The 21,880-nt window shown below is 32.4% G+C and overlaps 1 protein-coding gene across 1 annotated transcript in view; it reads right to left on the bottom strand.

Moving 5' to 3' along the window:
* Positions 1-21,452, bottom strand: part of LOC114334630 (glucose dehydrogenase [FAD, quinone]-like) — a 79,222-nt gene extending 57,770 nt beyond the window's left edge. Inside the window, exons 1-2 of the mRNA XM_028284714.2 lie at positions 21,228-21,452; positions 8,776-9,046 (exon numbers count right to left, since the gene is read on the bottom strand). Coding sequence (XP_028140515.1) covers positions 8,776-9,046; positions 21,228-21,369 — 413 coding nt within the window. The 5' untranslated portion in view covers positions 21,370-21,452. The remainder of the gene's footprint in view (positions 1-8,775; positions 9,047-21,227) is intronic.
* Between the last annotated feature and the right edge of the window lie 428 nt (positions 21,453-21,880).

Below are 21,880 nucleotides of genomic sequence, written 5' to 3' on the forward strand. Positions count from 1 at the left end.
GTAATTTGTACATTGTTGTATATCTCCCTTGTTTTTGTAAACAGTTACCAGTATACTGCTTCTCCATTCGTCTGGCATTTGTCCAACTTCCATAATTCTATTAAATAGACCTGCTAGCCACCTTGTTCCTGTCTCTCCCAATGCTCTCCATACTTCCCCAGGAATATCATCTGGTCCTACCGCTTTTCCTTTCTTTATTTTTTGAAGCGCTTGAGCCACTTCCTCGTTGGTTATTTTGGTGACCATTGCTGCTACTGTCTCCGTTGACTCTACAGGCTGTCTGTCAAATTCTTCATTTAATAAGCTGTCAAAGTACTTTCTCCATCTCTTTTTGACATCCCTTTCGTGAACTAGTATTTTATTATTTTCATCTCGGATACATCTAATCTGATTAAAATCTTTTGCTTTCTTTGCTCTCTGTTTGGCTATTTTATATATCTTCGTTTCGCCTTCCCTGGTATCAAGTTGATCGTCTAGGTTTGAATACGCTTCTGCTTTGGCTTTTGCTACTTCTACTTTCGCTTCATTTTTCGCCACTATATAGTTTTGAAGATCTGTGTCGGATCTGGTTTCTTGCCACTTTTTATATAATTTTCTCTTCTCTTTTATTTTTCCTTGTACTTCGTTTGACCACCACTAAGTCTCTTTATCCTCAAACTTTTTTCCTGGCGTTTTCCCAAGTATTTCAATAGCAGTCTCTCTAATACTACTGGCCATTTTTCTCCAAATTGTATTAGGGCTTCCTTTCATGTTCCAACATATTTTTTCTACTATTCTTCTCCTGATTAGACCTTCTTTCTCATCTTTCAGCAGCCACCACTTGATTTTTTGTGGTCCTCTCCGATATTTTTGTTTAGTTTCGTTTTTTACTTCGATGTCCAGAACAAGCAGCTTATATTGTTGGCTTACTGTCTCACTAACTATTACCTTGCAGTCCTTGCATTCACGTATGTCTTCTTTCCTTATCATGAAGTAGTCTATCTACTATTAAAAATAAATATGTAAAGTTAAAAAACAAAAAGTACTTGTAATATCGCAATAATAAGGTAATAAGATCAACAACTAATGTGGAAGAAAATGACAAGCACATTGACAAAAAGATAAACATTTTTATAGTCTTCTCTTTGCAGCATATACAGGGTGCGCCAAACCTCTGGTTTTCTTTGATTACGGCTAAATTACGGGATATACAAAAAAATGTTTTGAACAAAATTAATGTATATCGAAACCGTCTATAATTTAAAATTATTTTTGATTATAAAGGGTGAGTCAGAACGAAGGTACGAACCAAAGTTCTGTTTTTTTAAATGGAACACCCTATATATTAAATCATTTTTGAATATATTTTTTTAAAAATATTAAGAATTTGTATAAGGTATTATAGGCCTAAAGTTAACAATTTTCGAAATATTTACACTTTTATTGAGAAAAATGAGAAAAATCAAAGGGCTGTAAATTAGGATTTCAAGGTAATAAAAATTTAAATGATATGCCAAAGTTTTTTTAGTATAATGTTATTTAAAAATAAATTAACATATTTGACACATAGCCATAGAGTATACAGTGTGATCACTATTTGCAAAAACAAAATTTTCTCATTTTTTTAAATGGGACACCCTGTATATGAGTATTGCCTTTTTTAGTAAATATTATAACCTTTCTTTTGGTGTAAGGTTGTATGCACCTAGCATGTTTCGTTTTGTAGATATTTAAAAAAAAACTATAGATTTTACGTTTTTGAGGATTCTTTATTAAAATATTTTTTTGCAAAAAAAAAAAAAATAATTATAATCTGGTTTTAGAAACATACATTAAAATATCAAATATGAAAATAAAAACGTAATTAAACATTAAAATAAATCGCATACTAGTACAATTCAATAACTTAAAATTATTTTACAAAAAATATTTTACCATACTAATGAATGCATAAATTAGTTACTAAATTAAATAAACAACCAAATTTGATATCCACCCTAGAAATTTTTCTACCACAGAAACTTTCCTGTACCAAATTAATTGTTAGTGTAGTTAGTATATTGTATTTACGAGTAAGATCACTTTTAATTTATCTACCTTTAAATTTACTTACATCTTGAGAACATAATTATAAAGTATGCTTTGAAACAAATGAATGTTAAATGTATCAACCAAATTATTTATTAATATAAATATTATTAACTGGTGTCACAAAAGCTGGTAATAGATTCCAGACCTGATCGTGTTACCAGCAACTGGTTTTATAAACAGCTCTGAAATAATATTAGTAAAAATCGTTAATTAACAAGTTAAAATTACTACTAAAGTGATAATAGTGATTATTTAAGTGCAGGAAATCATACGTGAGTAAAGAAAACTCTCATTTTGTTTGATTGCATGATAATAAACTGACCATTGTTCTGACTAACCTAACAATTTGGTTAGAATAAAAAGAGCAATTATCAAAATCTGGTTGTTCGTCAACTTTTAAATAAAACAGGTCCGTACTCAGCCAAATTAATGAAACCGAAAAATCGAAAACGACCAAAATGAATAATAATAACAGCAATGGTATTATTGATACTGATAACTCACCAAACACTAAAAAATATTCTACAGCATTGACTCATTCACCAATAACTTATCCAAGCAAAGAACAGGGAATTATCTTTTCTGCAATAGAGGGCCTCAAACTACAAGATTACTTATTAGAACTCGGACCAATTGTAGATCCAAAAAACATTATATTTTCATCCAAGATTTCAAACAACCGTGTTTGTGTATACTTATCAAGTAAATCAGTGGTAGACAAATTTTTAAAAGAACATAATTCTATTAAAATTAATAACACAGTAATACCAGTAAGAAAGCTAGTTACCCCATCACAAAGACTTGTTCTATCCAACGTAAGTCCCACAATTCCACATAATTTATTGGAAACCAAGTTAAAAACTATTGGATTACAGCTAATGTCACCTATCACATTCTTACGAATTGGAGCACCTGATCCAGCGTATAGTCACATACTTAGTTTTCGAAGGCAGGTGTACATATCTCCTCCAGAAGATAATTTCCAAATTCCCGAAGTATTAGAAATTTATCATGATGACTTAACATATCACATATATCTTACAACAGATACATTATGTTATAAGTGCAAACTACCAGGTCATTTGGCATCACGATGTGCCAGCCTCCAACTCCAAGCTCCTACTCCATATACTAAATCACAACAACAAAGTTCCTCTCTAGACAATCCCTCAGACAGCAATAATTCAAGTGAGTCTATATCAAATACTACTAACTTTGAAATGATATGTGAACAAACACCAATTACTCCTATACTCAATGAGCCTAATCACGACATACCCACTTCTTTTGAAGTTCAAACAACTTCAATAACTAATCCTACGACCTCTAAACGAAATGCAACATCTAGTCCAGAAGATACACCAGATATTACTAATTCCTCAGAAGCAAACTCTTACTTTACAAAACCTGTCCCAAAAGCTCCAAAGAAAAAGTTGAAGTCGGAAGGCAAACCCTCATTAGAATTTCGAGAACTGCCCCAAAACATAATCAATTTCATTGACAACCACAATCCTAAGTTCCCACTCGATAGTCAACAATTCACTGACCTATTAGAGAATACTCACGGTAGTAGTGATGCATTAAGCATTGCTAAAGACTATACCGAAAATATTCCATCTCTTATAGATATGATAAATGCAATACATTCGCAGACTGAAGATCGAAAAATGAAAATCAAATGTACTAGACTAACTAAAAAATTAACTAAAGAAGTGCTCCGACTTTCTGTTTCATCTGACTTCGACAGTGATGTATCTCAAAACTAATTATTTAAATAAAAATATAATTCATGTATAATAATATTTTACAGTGGAATTTAAACAGTTTTCACACCCGCCTACCCTTATTTCAGGTTTTAATTAGGACATATTCTCCTGATATTATATGTCTTCAAGAAACTAATTTTAAAGACAACAATGTGTGTGACTTGAAGTCATATAATGTCTACTATCAAAATAGACAGACAAATCATGCCAGTGGTGGTGTTGCAATATATACTAAAACCGATTTACAAGTACACAGAATCACAATTAATACAAACTTAGAAGCAATAGCAGTAACAGTAACAACAGTTACTAATCAAAAAATGAACATATGTAATATTACAAGGAAATGAACTTTCCGACTTAATTATGCAAATTCCATCACCAAAATTAATTCTTGGTGACTTTAATAGCCATAATCTCCTATGGGGTTCCGAAAAAACTACTAAAAATGGAAAGTTATTAGCAAACATAATCAATAGCCTGAATTTAACAATAATGAACGATGGAGCTAAAACTCGTTTCGACGCAGCTTCTGGAAATTTTTCAGCAATTGACTTGTCTATTTCTGACCCATCGACGTTACTAAATCATACATGGCAAACCGTAGACGATTTATATGGAAGTGATCATTATCCAATAATAATAACAAAAATTTCCAACCCCACAACAAAAACCAATCCTTTTCAAAAGTGGAAAATTAAGCAAGCCAACTGGAACATCTTTAAAACAAAAATTACCGAAGAAATATCAAATATCCCTAGAAGTGAAGAAGACATAAAATTAACTTTAAAATTGTTTAATAACTTAATCACTGAAGCCGCCACAATTGCAATGGGAAAAACAAAGTACATAGCAAAAAACAAAGTTGTTCCCTGGTGGAATGAAGAGTGTGAATTGGCAATAAAGCAAAGTAAAAAAGCATTAAATACTTTCAAAAGACATAAAACTAATGAGAACTTGATAGAGCTAAGGAAAAAAAGGGCATATGCAAAATTAATTACTACCAGATCTAAAAAAGAGTCTTGGAAAAAATACGTTCAAAGTATTAACAGGAATACTAACATGTCATCCGCATGGAAAAAAGTAAAGAAAATAGCTGGCGTCAATACACAAAATGGAATAAAATACCTAGAACGAAATGGAAACCTAATTATTGAAAACAAAAAAATTGTAGAAGAATTAGCTGAAACATACAGACAAGAGTCTACAAATGAAAATTACAACAATATTTTTTTACGTTATCGGGAAGAAGAAGAAGCAAATCCAATAGAAGTTGTAGCTAGTAACGATGATATAAATACTCCAATTAATAAAACAGAACTGTTAGAAGCTGTCCAAATGTTAAAAAACACATCACCAGGCCCAGATGACATACCCGCAATATTCCTACAACAGTTACCTAACGAAGCTTTAGACTTCCTATTGAACCTTTTTAACATAATCTGGTGTAAACAAAAATTTCCCGACTTATGGAGACAAGCTATTGTCATCCCTATTCTAAAACCTAATAAGCCGGCAACAGCAGCAGAATCATATAGGCCAATATCACTTACATGTTCTACTTGCAAATTGCTAGAGAAAATAATAAATAATAGACTTATGTGGCATTTGGAACATCACAATTTACTCATACCGGAACAAGCTGGATTTCGTCCCTTAAGATCCACTACAGATAATGTTTTACATTTAGAAAGTCAAATTAATGAAGCCTTCTGTAACAAACAGAAATGCATAGCTGTTTACTTTGATATCAACAAAGCATTTGATTTGGCATGGCGATACAGAATATTAAAAAAGCTACAGACTTGGGGAATTCAAGGAAACATGTTAGCATTTTTGAATAACTTTCTACATCAACGCAAATTTTCAGTACGAAGTAATGGAGAACATTCTACTATTAAGTCTCAGGACAATGGAACACCACAAGGATCTGTAATTAGCCCTACACTTTTTTTAATTGCAATGAATGATGTTATAAAAAATCTCAAGAGACCTGCACAGGCTAGATTATATGCTGATGACATGATAATGTTCGTCAAAGGAAAAAATATTAATTCCATGGTCAAATTTTTACAAGAAGAACTAAACAAAATTGATAGTTGGTCTAATACGAGTGGATTCAATTTTTCAGCTGACAAGACACAATATATTATTTTTTCCAAAAAGCCTATTCACACTAACATACCTACCTTGAAATTCGGCACAAAGTTATTGAAACGATGTACAGAGATAAAATATTTAGGTTTAACATTCGACGAAACTTTAAGTTGGAAATCACATATTAAGCAATTGGCAATATCATGTAAAAATGGTATAAATCTTCTTAAATGTTTAGCCAACAAACAATGGGGTGCTGACGGAGATACATTACTACTGTTGTATAGAAGCCTAATCCGATCAAAATTGGACTACGGATGTATTGCATATTCTTCAGCGTCAAAGTCAAATTTAAAAATCTTAGACATTATACACAACAATGCATTACGCATAATATCTGGAGCTTACAGAACAACTCCTGTTGCAAGCCTCGAGTGGGAACTTGGAGAGCCATCATTACATGAACGACGAAAATTACTTAGTTTATCTTACGTTTCAAAACAATCATCATTACAACCTGACAACCCTTTTCTTATTCAGTCATCGTTATCTAATATCAACATAAGGACACATTTACCATTTCAATTAAGGATCAAAAACATTTTAAACTCTATTGAAATTTTTAACTTTCCCTCAACACATTCAGCAAATGTAAACACGGCACCTCCCTGGTTAATACCTTTGCCTACTTTAAATTTACAACTATTATCATACCATAAATCCGAAACCAATCCACAAATATTTATAAGCAATTATAATAGAATACTTTCTTCTTTCCCTGAATATATCCAAGTTTACACAGATGCATCTAAAACAACTTCTGGTGTAGGATCGTCATTTGTCATAAGAGACACAATAAAAAGCTTCAAATTGCCCACAGAATCCACTGTGATAACTGGAGAAATGTATGCAATATACAGAGCTCTAAACCATATACAAACAGTCAAATCAGAAAGTTCCTTATTATTACTGACTCAATTAATTCCCTCCATATACTATCAAAAATGTACACCTGCAACCCGATTGCTAAATTAATTAAAAACAAGATGCAGCAGCTGAAGAACAAAACATTAGTCTTCGTGTGGGTACCGTCACATATAGGCATTAAAGGAAACGAACTAGCTGATAAAAACGCTCGAGAAATAGCAAATTCTCCAAATATCAGACCGATAATGAAACCACTAGCAGAAGATCTCAAACCGTATTTCAAACAAAAGCTTATATGTAATTGGACTAAATTTTGGGAAGAAAAATCTTCAAAGTTGAAAGAAATAAAACCAAATTTTGGACGATGGAATAACAACACTCCTAGCCGTTTCTTTCAGGTAGTATTAACCAGGCTTCGATTAGGACACAGCAAACTTACACATGAATATCTAATGAAGAAGGAACCTCAACCAAAATGTACGAGTTGTGATGTGCCGTTAACAGTGAAACATGTATTAACAGAGTGTCCCAAATATAGTGCTGAAAGACTAACTTATAACATACCATCAGTTATAACGGAGATCTTTAGTGTCTGTACCAGTGAAAATATTGTGAAATTTTTAAGAGACAGTAACATATTGTACCACATATAATTATGTAATTTTTAGTCATTATTGTATACACTAAATCCATCCGCTAATAACCAATAGGGTTGATGCGGCTTACTTTAAATAAAAAAAAAAAAAAGCTGGTAATACTTTTGTAGTTGTTTCAATTTTTCAACCGAACAATTGGTGGATATGACATTTGTATTGGGCGAAACCATTAGAAATTATTACCAGCTTTTGTGACACAACTACATATGTAGAAACTATTTACTTTATAATATACTTCTATAACGTTCATTTGTTTCAAAGCATACCTTATACGTTCTCAAGATGTAGGTAAATTAAAAAGTTAAAAACTGATATACAATTTAACTAAAAAAATTGGGTACAATAAAGTTACTAGGGTAGAAAAATTTCTAGGGTAGATATAAAATTTGGTTGTTTATTTAATTTAGTAACTAATTTATGCATTTATTAGTATGGTAAAATATTTTATGTAAAATAATTTTAAGTTATTAAATTCAATTGAATTGTACTAGTATACGATTTATTTTAATCTTTAATTACGTTTTTATTTTCATATTTGATATTTTAATGTATGTTTCTAAAACAAGATTATAATTATTTTTTTTGCAAAAAAATTTTTTAATAAAAAATCCGCAAAAACGTAAAATCTATAGTTTTTTTTTTAAATATCTACAAAACGAAACATGCTAGGTGCATACAACCCATACAACCTCATACCAAAAGAAAGGTTGTAATATTTACTACAAAAGGCTATACTCATATACAGGGCGTCCCATTAAAAAAATGAGAAAATTTTGTATTTGAAAATAGTGATCACAATGTATACTCTATGGCTATATGTCAAATATGTTAATTTGTTTAAAAATAACAGTACACTAAAAAAACTTTGGCATATCATTTAAATTTTTATTACCTTGAAAGCCTAATTCACAGCCCTTTAAATATTACCATTTTTCTCAATAAAAGTGTACATATTTCGAAAATTGTTAACTTTAGGCCTATAATACCTTAAATAAATTCTTAATAATTTTAAAAAATATATTTAAAAATGATTTAATATATAGGGTGTTCCATTTAAAAAAACACAACTTTGGTTCGTACCGTCGTTCTGACTCACCCTGTATAATCGAAAATAATTTTAAATTACAGATGGCTTCGATATACATTAATTTTGTTAAAAACATTTTTTTGTATATCCCATAATTTAGCCGTAATCAAAGAAAACCAGAGGTTTGGCGCACCCTGTATGTAATGCAAGGAGACAAAAAACTAGAACTTACTTATTTCCTCGAGTATATACCATAAAATTAGTTACTGACGTTCCTCCTACTGCTTTTCCTTTTGCTATAAGACATGTACCGTCTACGGTACCAAGACATGCTGTCGGAATTTTTTCAGTTTTAAACCCCCAATCATATGGATACCTTGAATTTGTAATAGCTAAAGTAGGGATGTCAGTTAGTGGATCAGCAAATATACCAGCTTCGAGAGCTAAAACTTTCCAACTAGGATTTTCTGACAATCTGTTTGCCACTACACTCCCAGCTGATCCTGGAATATAAGAATTACAAAGAATAAAAGATTCAACAAAATGAGTTTGAAGTAATTAACAAAATTTCTTATGGTTATATCAACTGGAACTGGATATACAAATATTTATAGTAAAAAAAGAATACTGTAAATTAAAATTTGGGGCATAGTTCCCAAGGGCAAAAAAAAATTAAAATTTAATGCAGATCTGAAGGATAAATCAAAAGCATATATCATATTTTTTTATTTGTTTTAAAATACAATCTGTTACATCATAGAAAGTAACACTAAGCATTTTTTTAAATGAATATATTTATGTACATAAAGAGTTTTAGTCCAAGGCAACTGACTATCAACTCCTAGTGGGTTTATTACTAAAATCTGAAACTAAGTATATATGTTATATTTCAAGTTGATTCTCAGTTAGAGTTGACTTTTCCTAGTTTGATTCAACTCCAATCAAAACGAGCATAGCAGTAAGAGTTAATTTGAAAAATTTAATTCAACTTTTACTAGTTGAAGTTGACTTTTCCTAACCCTTGGTAGTAAAAGTTGATCGCGGGAAGAATATAATCAACTCTTACTAGTTTGGTTTGACTATTCCTGGATCGATTCAGTAAATGTAGATTACACGAGTATAATCTCACGTGCTTTTTTGATGAGTGTGCGTCTCTGTTTTGACCGTTTCAACTACTTAACACGATTTGAACATATCCAGTAACATTTAATTTCTAGAATCGGTTGTTTGTGTGAATCAACTCTTATTAACTGGCATTGGGAAGAGTATACTTTTTCTAGCTGGAGTCTACTTTTACTAGTAAATGTTGAATAAAAATCATCATTTTATATAAACTTAACATTTTATAATCAAATTTTTTTTACTAAAACCAGCCGCTTGAGTTGACTCGAACTAGGAATAGTCAACTCCAACTGGATAATCAACTTGAACTGTAACATAGATACTTATTTTCTGAATGGTATGTCTAGAGGAGTTCTAATATTTAGTTGTGTGGAGTGTGAATCTATCTATTTAGTTGTGTGGAGTTGTCCAATAAATTCACTGCTAATTCGTTTGGGTTCTTGTCCTGTCGTTTAGAATATACGTATATTATGTACTCTATTCTCTCACTGCATTATTTGACGATCATTTGCTTTACGGTATCGATCTTCAAGTCCCTGTAAATGGCACTGCCATTTGTGATGGCACGAAGAACCACAATTATTATTATGTATTAGATTGAAATTTCCCTAGTATTGCTAGGTTGCTATCAGCTTCAGATCCCAACAGTATGCCCAGATGGGCAGAAGGATTGCTTTATACTAGAAGGAATCTAATGGCTTTCTCTTTATCCAGATGTGTGTTCTTCATGTTAGCCTCTTGTCAATGTGTAATTCAAGATATTTTGTAGTATCATTTTTAGGAATGTCCTTGTTATGCATTAGGATATCCAGGTTTTTGTGACATTTAGTAAATACTGACTTATTTGGCTTCTTCGTTGATCTTTTCCATTTCTTAGCCCATATTTCAATTAAATGTATGTTTTATTGCAATATTCAGCTGCCTGTATGGGATCTGGTTTTTTTTACCAGAATTGCAGGGTCATCTGCGAATGTTGCGATTGCAGATTCTTCTCCAGTTGGGAAATCAACCGTAAAGATTATGTAGAAAATTGGTCCCAAGACGCTGCCTTGAGTTGCCACAGCACTTATGTTGTGGATGTTAGACACACACTTTTTTCGTATCTTTTGTAAAGTAGTCATTCTTCGAGGTATGATTTTATCATCGCATATAGCGGCTGAAAGATTGCTTTCTTCAGATTGAAAAGCAATCCTGGATGCCAGACCTTATTATCGCGATTATGCCTTGATGCCAGATTATCACATATAGCGGCTGAAAGATTGCTTTCTTCAGATTGAAAAGCAATCCTGGATAACAGACCTTGTCAAATGCTTAAAAATGGCATTGCAAAAGCTCTTTTGCGGAAAGGCTTATTGTATCTTTTCTACCTCCCTATGCACTTATTCAGTGGTGCCGTCGTTTTGGCGAAAACCGAACTGATGATTAGGAGTAATATTGTTGTTTTGCAATAATCAGTCTACTTGCAATGATTTTCTCTGTGATTGTGGCCATAACTGGTAATAGGCTAATGGGTCGGTAGGATGTAATCTCATGTGGAAGTTTTCCTCCAAACAACATTTATCTTGCTTAATGAAGATTACTATTAGATAGACATGACAACCGGTTAGGAATAATTTTATTATATATTAAAATTTACTAATAAATTGAATTTAATCGACTGCTAAAACTAAATGTTTACTATCACTGGTTTTGTTTAACTAATCTACTCCAATGATAATAAAGTCGTAGCAAGAATTAATAAAAATAATTAGCATAAAGGTCGCTCATGAAATTCATGACATTATTATAACAAATGACAACATCAAGGTAATGACCAACTAAGATGATATATTCTTCATTATAAAAATTTAACCGAATAAAGTAAATATTTACCTATGTATAGTTACTACTGGAATATTTCAATAATTGTATGAAGGCTAAAAAAACTTGATTTACATCAACTGCAGACAACATAAAAATGTAAATGCCAGCAGAAATGCAAAGCATTCTATCAGATTTTAAAAATTCCTGTTTTTAACGAAAAACGTATAATCTGAGGAAAACTATAAGGCCTTTTAATTTTTCTAAAAATTTTACTGAAGGAAAACGATTTAAAAAATAAATTCAAAATCTAAAATGCCAATTAATATATACAGTAAAACCTCCGTTAACCGAAATAATTGGGGGAGAGGCCGTTTCGGATAACCAGAATTTCGGTTAAAAATTACATTGTTTTTTGTATTCTTCTAAATGACATAGAATTCGTGGTCAAAGTTGGCAAACGGATTGTTGTATATTATTTAGTTGCATTATTTAGTTGTGTATTAAAGTAATGTTTACGATGTTGGCAAATTAACATCGAATTGTTTCCATTTTGCGATAAAAATTTACTTTTTGACAACATTATTGAAACTGTCAGCCGTTTCGGTTAAACGATGTTTCGGTTAAAAAGGTTTCGGATAACGGAGATTTTACTGTAGTATTTACTAACATACTTCAGGTATTCATGGTAGGTAATATACTGCATTCGTGTTTTTGAAACTGAAAGGGAAAACAATTTTTCTTTACATAACAAAATAATAATAACCCATTTTATTTGATATATGGAACTCACATACTTTAATTTCTGCAATTTCCAAAAATATTGTGGCAGTGGTGGCTCGTCACATGACGCAACTGAAGCAGGTCTCTATCACATACATCTTGAATTTGAATGCAGCCGAGATTTGGTTTATTGATACTGATGTGATACTATTTTCACGCTTTTTGTTGACATTGTCGTTAAAGATTTTTCAAACGCAATAACAAGTAGGTTACGACTTATTGTATCTTCTCAGTTTCGCAGTGATATTTTGTGATTCTAACATAGAAATATTTGATTTAGTTTGCCCAAAAACGTGAATGAATAGGTACAATTATTCAGAAATATGCACGTTTAATTTTGTCAATGGCACCAATATTCAATGCTTTGCATATACAATACAATGCATTATTATTAAGGAAACAAAGTATACATATCAATGAACAATGATATTTGTACTACTTTAACTAAGTGCAAATTTATGTTTTGAAAGCAAATGAAACACGCCGACACAGGTAGGTACCTATTATGACTTATTGACAATCTCACAAATATTTATAGTAATATTTGAACTCTTACCGTTTTAAATTCTAAATTTATGTACGTAAATGATAAATATCATGACAACGATTTCTCCAATAAATTAGTGGTTTTTCTTAGACAAATTACTGCTAAAAAGTAAGATATACAAGTAGCTTTGACAAACGTATCAGATGAAATACTAGCCCGGGAGTAGTCGCGCTGACTTTTGTAACGTGAATAGTCGCGTGTTAGATTTCATCTCACAATACGAATTTAAATACGAATTTACAACAAATTTTTATTTTATAGTATTTTTATTTACTTGCTATGTTAGAAATATTATTTCTAACAATTATTAAAGCTAATTGGCCCTCCCCAAAGCCATAAATTTCACAAAAAGAAGAAAAAAAATACCTACGTATTACTACACCCTTCCTCGAGGCAAAATTTTTCATCAAGTTATCGCGAAAAAGGATAAAATGTGAGATCCTATCTAACAGCGAGACTTCTCGCGGGCTAGGATACAAAAAAAAGACAACAAAAAAATGGCTTGATGATGATTGCCTGAAATCCATAACAGAAAGAAATGAGGCTAGAAGGAACATGCTTCAAAACCCCTCGCTCAACAACAATGAAACGTATAAACAGAGAAGAACAGAGACACAGTGGCGTAGCTGACAGGCCCGCAGGGCCCCGACGTTGGGAGGGGCCCCTTAAAGCCTTCAAGCTTAACACATTAACCGCCACATTAAAATTTTTTGTTTGTGCCTTCAGGTTCCACGTTGAGAATCTCAATGTTAACGTGAATAATATTTAACTCACTGAGCGCCTGGGCCAAACAAGGCGTGAGTTAAATACAACTCACGTGGCGTTCAATGTGTTAATACTTCTGCTTTCTTTAAATTGGGGACCAAAACATATTTTTATAATAAGCATCAAAATAGGGAATTTAGAAGGAAATAATGAAGCGGGTAATTGACGTAACTCTTTTCAGGTGCCATTTAGCGTTTCGTACTTTTGTGGACATGTTGGTAGTTTAGATGAAAGTGAATTCCAAAAAGGTAATTTTTTGTTGGTGGTTCTTTTACTAGCTAAATATGATCCTGTTTTAGCTAAATTAATTAATAAAAATAATAACTTAAAAAAAAACAAATTACTTAAGCCCCCAAATACAAAACGAAGTTATAAATTTGCTGACTCAAGAAACTGAAAACAAATTGATTAATTTAATCAAAAAAAATTGTTTTTATTCAATAATTCTTGATACCACCCAAGATATTTCGAAACACGATCAGCTTAATTTTATTTTCCGGTATGTAACTTGCGATGAAAATAATTTATCTTCTAAAGCAGAAGTTGTTGAAAGTTTTTTGGGATTTATTCGTATGTTAGACCAAAGTGCAGAAGGTCTTGTAAATGAAATTTTAAAATTTATACAATCAAAGCACCTTTCCGTACACAACTGCAAAGGAAAGGGGTATGATGGGGCAAGCGTTATGAGTGGTGTATATTCAGGCGTACAAAGGCGTATAACTGACATTGAAAAAACAGCTTCCTATCTTCATTTTGCATCCCATAATCTGAACCTAGTGGTGAATGATGCCGTTGTTGGTGTACAGGAGCTGGTTTTTTCAGGATATAATTAAAAGGTTGTTTTTTTAGTGCAAGTATTAAAAGATAGGATGTACTATGTACTATTATAACTTTGGATCCATCGCGTTTATCAACACTTAAAAGATTATGTGAAACCTGGTGTTCATCCAGACATGGTGCTGTTATGGCTTTGGTCGAGCTTTCCGACAAGTAATGAAATCTTTAACGAAAATTGCTCTCTAAAAAACGATGAAAAATTACAAGTGAATGCATTATTAGAGCATATGAATAATTTTGTATTTGTCGTTAACATTACTATTCAATCTAAAATACTTAACTTTATTAATCTAACATCAACACTTTTACAATCTGAAACGGCAGAGGTAACGGTCGTCCTTCAACTTTTTGAAAAAACTCGTGATAATCTTCTAATAGAAATGAGAAATTCGATTTCCGAAACTTTAGCAAAAACAACAGGAATAGCGGAATAGTGGGGTATTACACCGGAATTTAAAAATAAACGGATTAAACGTATAAACAAATTTTACGATGAGCTCAGCTGTGACGAAAAAACAACGTTTAGCAAAAAAAGTTTTGTAGTTAATGTTTTCAATGTAAATTTAGATATAATATTGCAACAACTTACTAATAGGTTTGTTGGATTACATGTATAATAGGTTTTCATGTCTATTCATAAACTAATTAAGACTTATTAAATAAAGGCAAATTATATTGTCATTTACACATATTTTAGTAATTATACTGTTATTGTTTGTCGTTATGTCTATAATACGGGGGCCCACAAAAACTTTCGCGGGGGGGCCCCGCAATCTTCAGCTACGCCACTGCAGAGACAAGAAAACTAATAAAAAAGAAGAAGGGGGAAAATCAGGAACAAATAATCAGAGGTATAGAAGAAAAAGAAAGAACAAACAAGCAAGACATTTCTTCAAGGGAGTTTCAAAGATCAAGATCGGGTACCAATGAAGAACAGGAAACTTCCATCAACTGTTCAATGACCAATCTAGCAGAAATACATCAAACATAGAAGTACATACAGTTGAAATCGAAGAACAATACCCGACATACGAAGAAGTAACCCAGGCAATTAAAAAACATAAAAACAATAAGGCACCAGGTATATAGCGATCGTATGCCCGCAGATTGCTTAAAACACTGATGAGAAGCGTTATACAGTTCTATATATAATATGTACAAGCTAATTCAAGACATTTGGCGAAAAGAAACACTGCCAGATGAATGGAAAAAAGGGGTTATTGTTCAAATCCACAAAAAAGGAAACAAAAAGCAATGCACTAACTACCGGGGAATAACGCTCCTAAATACCACCTACAAAAGTCCTTGCAAACATCCTTCTCGAATAACCAAAACATATACAGATGAAATCATTGAGGATTATCAATGCGGATTTAGGATGAACCGCTCTATTATTGATCAGATATTTACAATAAAACAGATAATGGAAAAATGCTGGGAGTTTGATCGTGAGTTAATAGATTTTAAACAAGCATTTATTGATAGAGTATATAGGGTGAGGCAGATAAAGGGCCTATTAGAAATATCCCGAGAACTAAAGGTAAGAAAATAATGAAAATTTGAATACAGGGGTTTTGAGATATGAACTATTTAATGAAAATATTTTGGTCTCTTTACTACTTCCGGTTATACCGGAAGTTGATTGTAACTTCGTTTTTTTTTTAATGGGATACCCTGTATATTTTTACCTTTTTGGATTTTGCTTGATGTCTTGTTTCTGAAAATATGAGGTTTTGTAATATTATACAGGGTAGTTTAAAAGATAATTACGGTTTTTTATAAATTTAGTAGCAAACTTCACACCCTGTAGAATTGTATTTATTTGATAACAGATACTCCATTTATGTTCAGGTGATTTTTAATATAGTCTATTATTATTAAAATCTATTAATGTAGCGAAATGTTTAATTTTAGTATACAGGGTTGGTCGAAACTCGGAATGAGTAATATCTGAGTTTTCTTAAATAGAACACCCTGTATTTTAGTATTGTAATGAAATGATATTTTGTAGTACTTTTTTATTTCTTAAGCTTTCCCTATACCTAACTGCTTTAATTTGTAAGTTATTCGTAGTTCTTAAGCCAAACATTAATTGCAACAAAAATTACGTTAAATTTTATTAGGTTTGCCATGAAAATATTCAATCAAAAATAATTTTTTGAAAATAAACACATGTTAATCAAGAACGACCTTTAATTTATTATTATTGGATGAGATACCAAAATGCCTACTTTGTTAAGATTGTTGGTGCATAAAATATTAATAAATACAAACCATATTTTATCTAGTTGGCTATGGCTTTGACACTAAACTTGATTCAACATTAGACATTATATTACTTTTATAGTTCCAGTGGCTTTGTTACCATTACTAATACATATACATTTTTGTAATGGGGAACTGATTAGTAAAGTTTTTGGTCTAGGAGAGTATAACAAAAATGTACTACTAGCAATAAGAATTTATCAACTGCAACTCCCTGATAGACGACAGCCAAGAAGAGAAACTTTTCAAAGTTGACTAGAACAGTTTCGACGTACTTAGACACTAGGCACTTAGATTACGAGAACGTTCATACTAATATACAGATTCTCAGTGACACTAATATTTAATTCATTTTAATCATTAACAATACTTTTTGTTCGATCAGATTTCTCGTAATCTACATGTCCAATTTGTTGAAACCGTTCTAGTAAATTTTGAAAAAGTTTCTCTTTTTGGTTGCCATTTATCATGGAATTGCTGATGATAAATTCTTATTGCTAGTAACACATTTTTATTTGTTATACTATCCTAGAACAAAAAACATCTGAATCAGTTCCTCATTAGAAAAATTCATTAATGGTAGCAAAGCAACTGGAACTTCAAAGGTAGTAGAATGCTTAAGCAAAGCAAATGTTTAATCATATTTAGTGTTAAAGTCATAGCCAACTAGATAGAATATTGTATGTTTTTGTTAATATTACACACCAACAATCTTAACTACGTAGGTATTCTGATATATCAACCAGTATTAATAAATTAAGGGTCAGTCGAGATTAATATGTTTTATTTTCGAGAAATTATTTATGAATGAATATTTTCACGGCAAACCTAATAAAATTTCACGTAATTTTTGTTGTAATTAATGTTTGGCTTAAAGAACTACGAATAACTTACAAATTAAAGCAGTTACGTATAGGAAATGCTTAAGAAATAAAAAAGTACTATAAAATATAATTTCATTACAATACTAAAATACAGGGCGTTCCATTTAAGAAAACTCAGATAATACTCATTCCGAGTTTCGACCAACCCTGTATACTAAAATGAAACATTTCGCTATATTAATAATTTTTAATAATAATAGACTATATTAAAAATCACCTGAACATAAATGGAGTTTTTTGATATCACATCAGTACAATTCTACAGGGTGTGAAGTTTGCTACAAAATTTATAAAAAACCGTACTTATCTTTTAAACTACCCTGTATAATATTACAAAATCTCATATTTTAAGAAAGAACACATCGAGCAGAATCCAAAAATGTAAAAATATACAGGGTGTCCCATTTAAAAAAACGAAGTTACAATCAACTTCCGGTATAACTGGAAGTAGCAAAGAGACCAAAATATTTTCATTAAATAATTCATACCTCAAAACCCCTGTATTCCAATTTTCATCATTCTCTTACCTTTAGTTTCCTAGATATTTCTAATAGGCCCTTTATCTGCCTCACCCTGTAGAGGGCTAGACTGTGGACAGCGATGAAGGAACGTGCCTTTCCAAAAAAACTAGTTAGTTTGATATGGATGTGTATGGAACGGTTACGATGTAAGGTGAGGGTTGGAAAACAATACTCGGAGACATTCGAAATAAACAGTGGACTAAAACAGGGAGATACACTTTCACCACAACTCTTCAACCTAGCTCTGGAACACATAATCACAAGTGCAGGAATCGAAAAACCGACTACAGAATTTCATCGAGAAGGACCAAACCTACTGTTGGCATTTGCAGGCGACATCGATTTAATGGGAAACACCAGATTAAGGATGAAGGAAACTTTCGTCATACTCGAGAAGAAAGCAGAGAGGATGGGGAAACGAAATATATGTATATGAGCCGCAATAACCACAGCAGAGACAGAATCGGTCAGAAAATCACTATACAATAGCTAACTATATTTGAATAGTATACAAACCGACAACAGATGTTTTTATCCCTTAAAAACCTTATGGCCTTTAAAAATTTATGCCCTTCAAGTATATAAAACAATAATACGATCCGTTGTGATCTATGGAAGCGAAAAGTGGACGAATACAAAGGCAAACTAAGAAAGACTAGGTGTTTGGGAAAAAATCCTAAGGAAGATCTTTGGGCCTGTGCTTGATGAAGCAGCAGGACAATATAGGATAAGAACAAACATATAGCTCCAATAACTCTACCCAAACGCCAACATAATAAAAGAAATAAAGTCCAGAAGACTTCAATGGGCTGGACACCTCAGAAAACATTGCGACCAAAGTATAGTAAGGCTGGTATGGGAGGAAGTACCAACTGGGGGAAGACCACTCGGACTCCTTCCACTACGGTGGCGAGATAATATAGCAGGAGACCTGAAAGCTATGGGCTGGATAGAGGTTGCCCAAGACAAAGAAGGCATGTTGTTGAGTCGGCTAAAACCCACGAAAGGCCACGGAGTAAGTAAGCAAGTCAGTAAGAACGACGACCCTTCCAATATAACTCCAATATTTTATTTATACAACTACATAGGTATACTATTTTAAGGCCAGGCTTCCTTAGAGGTCGGACTAAAGATTAATATCAACAAGACGCAAATAATGACTAATCTGGTGCTAAATCGTAATATTGTTGTTGATGGAATGGATATTGAGCAGACTGTATCTTATAAGAACTTGGGGCATGAAATTCGGTTGGGAAGAGATAATCAGACGTGCGAGCTCCCACGTCGCATAGGATTAGCCTGGGCAGCGTTTGGTAAACTGAACTATGTATTTAAATCGGACTTACCCATATGCCTGAAAAGGAAAATCTTTGACCAGTGTTTATTGCCTGTACTCACTTATGGAGCGGAAACATTAACACTCACAAAAAAGGTAGTGAACAAGATTCGTATAACTCAGAGGGCTATGGAGCGCCAGATGCTCGGTGTCTCCCCGAGGGATCGAATCCCAAACGAAGAAATACGTCGTAGAAAAAAAAACAACGGACGCCGTCGAAATAATTGCGTCGCTCAAGTGGAATTGGGCAGGACACGTCGCCAGATTGTCGGACAACCGATGGACAAACGTATTGTCGAGTGGAGACCACGAGAAGAAGCACTACGGAGCAGAGGACGACCACCAACCAGATGGGCTGACGATCTGAAGCGTATTGTCGGCAACTGGATGCAAGCCGCACAAAACAGAGAAAGATGGAAAGAGCTGTGACGGAGACCTATGTCCAGCAGTGGACGAGTACGGGTTGATGATGATGATGACTATTTTAAGAACAGTGTCCTACAGATTGGTAGCTGCAATCATAATAAATACCTTATAGAGATACATATAGATACAACATCATTCTCCTCATTCCTTAAGTCGCATTTTTGGAAAATCGAAGAAGCGGTTTTTAATGTTAAATAACACAAAGTGCGTCACATTATGTTATTAATATTCTTTGGCAGAATGCAGTAGGCTACTCATATTAAAAGACGATATCAATAGAAAGAAAATGTCACTATCAGTAAGTCAATAAAATATCGAGGATACATCATACATAAAAACGATGACTAGAGGACATCAAAGCAAAAATGGGGAGAAACTGGCACCAAATAGAAACAAAATAAAGAAGAATAGACAACTCATGAAAGGTTTTTGTCAAGTCGAATGGATGCAAACAGGCTGAAGAAGAAGAAGAAGAAGAAGAAGATTCTTAAGTTAAAGTTGACTTCAGGTCATGTCAAGGCAACTCAAAAATATTGTCAATACAATCAGTCTCAGTGCTAGGATATAAGGTGCCCGCCTGCAAAAGCAGCATAGGCGCCCTTCGTTTTTTGTTAATTAGTATTTTGTATAACACCAGCAGATAAAAAACTCATTTTGGTGCCCACCAAACAGGGGCGCCTGCATTGCATCCCTTGCAGGCCGGTTATCGCCGGCCCTGAATACAATTTTAAGTCACCAACTTTAAAATGTATAATACATATTATGTCTGACTTATCAATATAGTCAGACAAAATTAAATTATTAGAAGAATTTTTTTACTAAGTAACAAAAACAAAATTTGTTTAATTTATTAATGTTTTGTATTTTGATAACGATTTCCGAAATGAAAATCGAAACGTCAAATATACTAATTTTAAAGTAAAATTTTGACCATTTCCAATAATAATGGTACATTAATTCAACATTATTTTATATATTAAATTGTTTATTATTGTTTATATTATTTTATTTCCTTCTATATTTGATCTAAAAGGAAATAAAAAGCATATGTTAGGAATAGTTTTACAAAGAAAAATAAATTCAAATATAATTTGCCTTGAATAAACTTAAAAAATTAAAAAAATGATGAGGAAAGATATTCAGGAAATGGATAGGCATAGAAGAAAAATTGTTTAAAAAATATATATCATAAATCAAGGGATTTATGGACAAAACAAAAAATGCAGGTAGTGTGTATTATAGATCATAGTAGTTGATTATGGTTATAATGCTAAGTAGGTATGTGGGAGTTAATTAAGTACTTATGTGGCTATGTGGAAAAACATACCTACATAGCTAAAATATTTTTGTCAAGTAATGTATTATTCCATATAGCGAAAAAAAGAAACAAAAACTTACCCACACCAATTACAATAAAATCATATTCCTGCTCACCCCAGTTATAATCACTTCTTCCGTTCGGATTTATTCCCGACCAAACTTCAAAAAAACTCAACGTGAACACCAACACACCGCAAACTATTTGCACACCGGTGCACATTTTTACTGACACTCATTGCTGATATCAAAAAGCATCTGCATATTTTTTATCACAAGAACTAAGGACACTATAATTGAGGTGAGTGGTTGAGAAACAACCTGTTGTTCCTGACTTTAAAATCGGTTTTTAACGGAGAAAACATTTCGCAATATAGCTGCTGGACAGCGGTCGTCAAACTCATAAATTGCGCTCCTTATTTATATGTTACAAGGTTCTTTTGTGTAACACTTTTGTGTATAAAAGTGTACAAAATATTCCATATAGTCCAGGCGGGATCTGTTTTGAATTAAAAAATCCACAAGGAGAAAGTTCTCCTGTAGTTGGCTGTATACCATATAATACAAAAAACAGTAAAATCCTGTATAAAAGGTATATTTAAAATCCCTCAAAAGGGCCACATTAAGATCACAACATAACTAGTTTTCGACTGGTTTACCAGTCATCATCAGTGCTTACCTAAAATGAATATAACCTGATAAAATAACGCAAAAATATTGAAATTTTGACTACG

Source organism: Diabrotica virgifera, chromosome 5, assembly GCF_917563875.1.
Source record: "Diabrotica virgifera virgifera chromosome 5, PGI_DIABVI_V3a".
Classification (NCBI taxonomy): Eukaryota; Metazoa; Arthropoda; class Insecta; order Coleoptera; family Chrysomelidae; genus Diabrotica; species Diabrotica virgifera.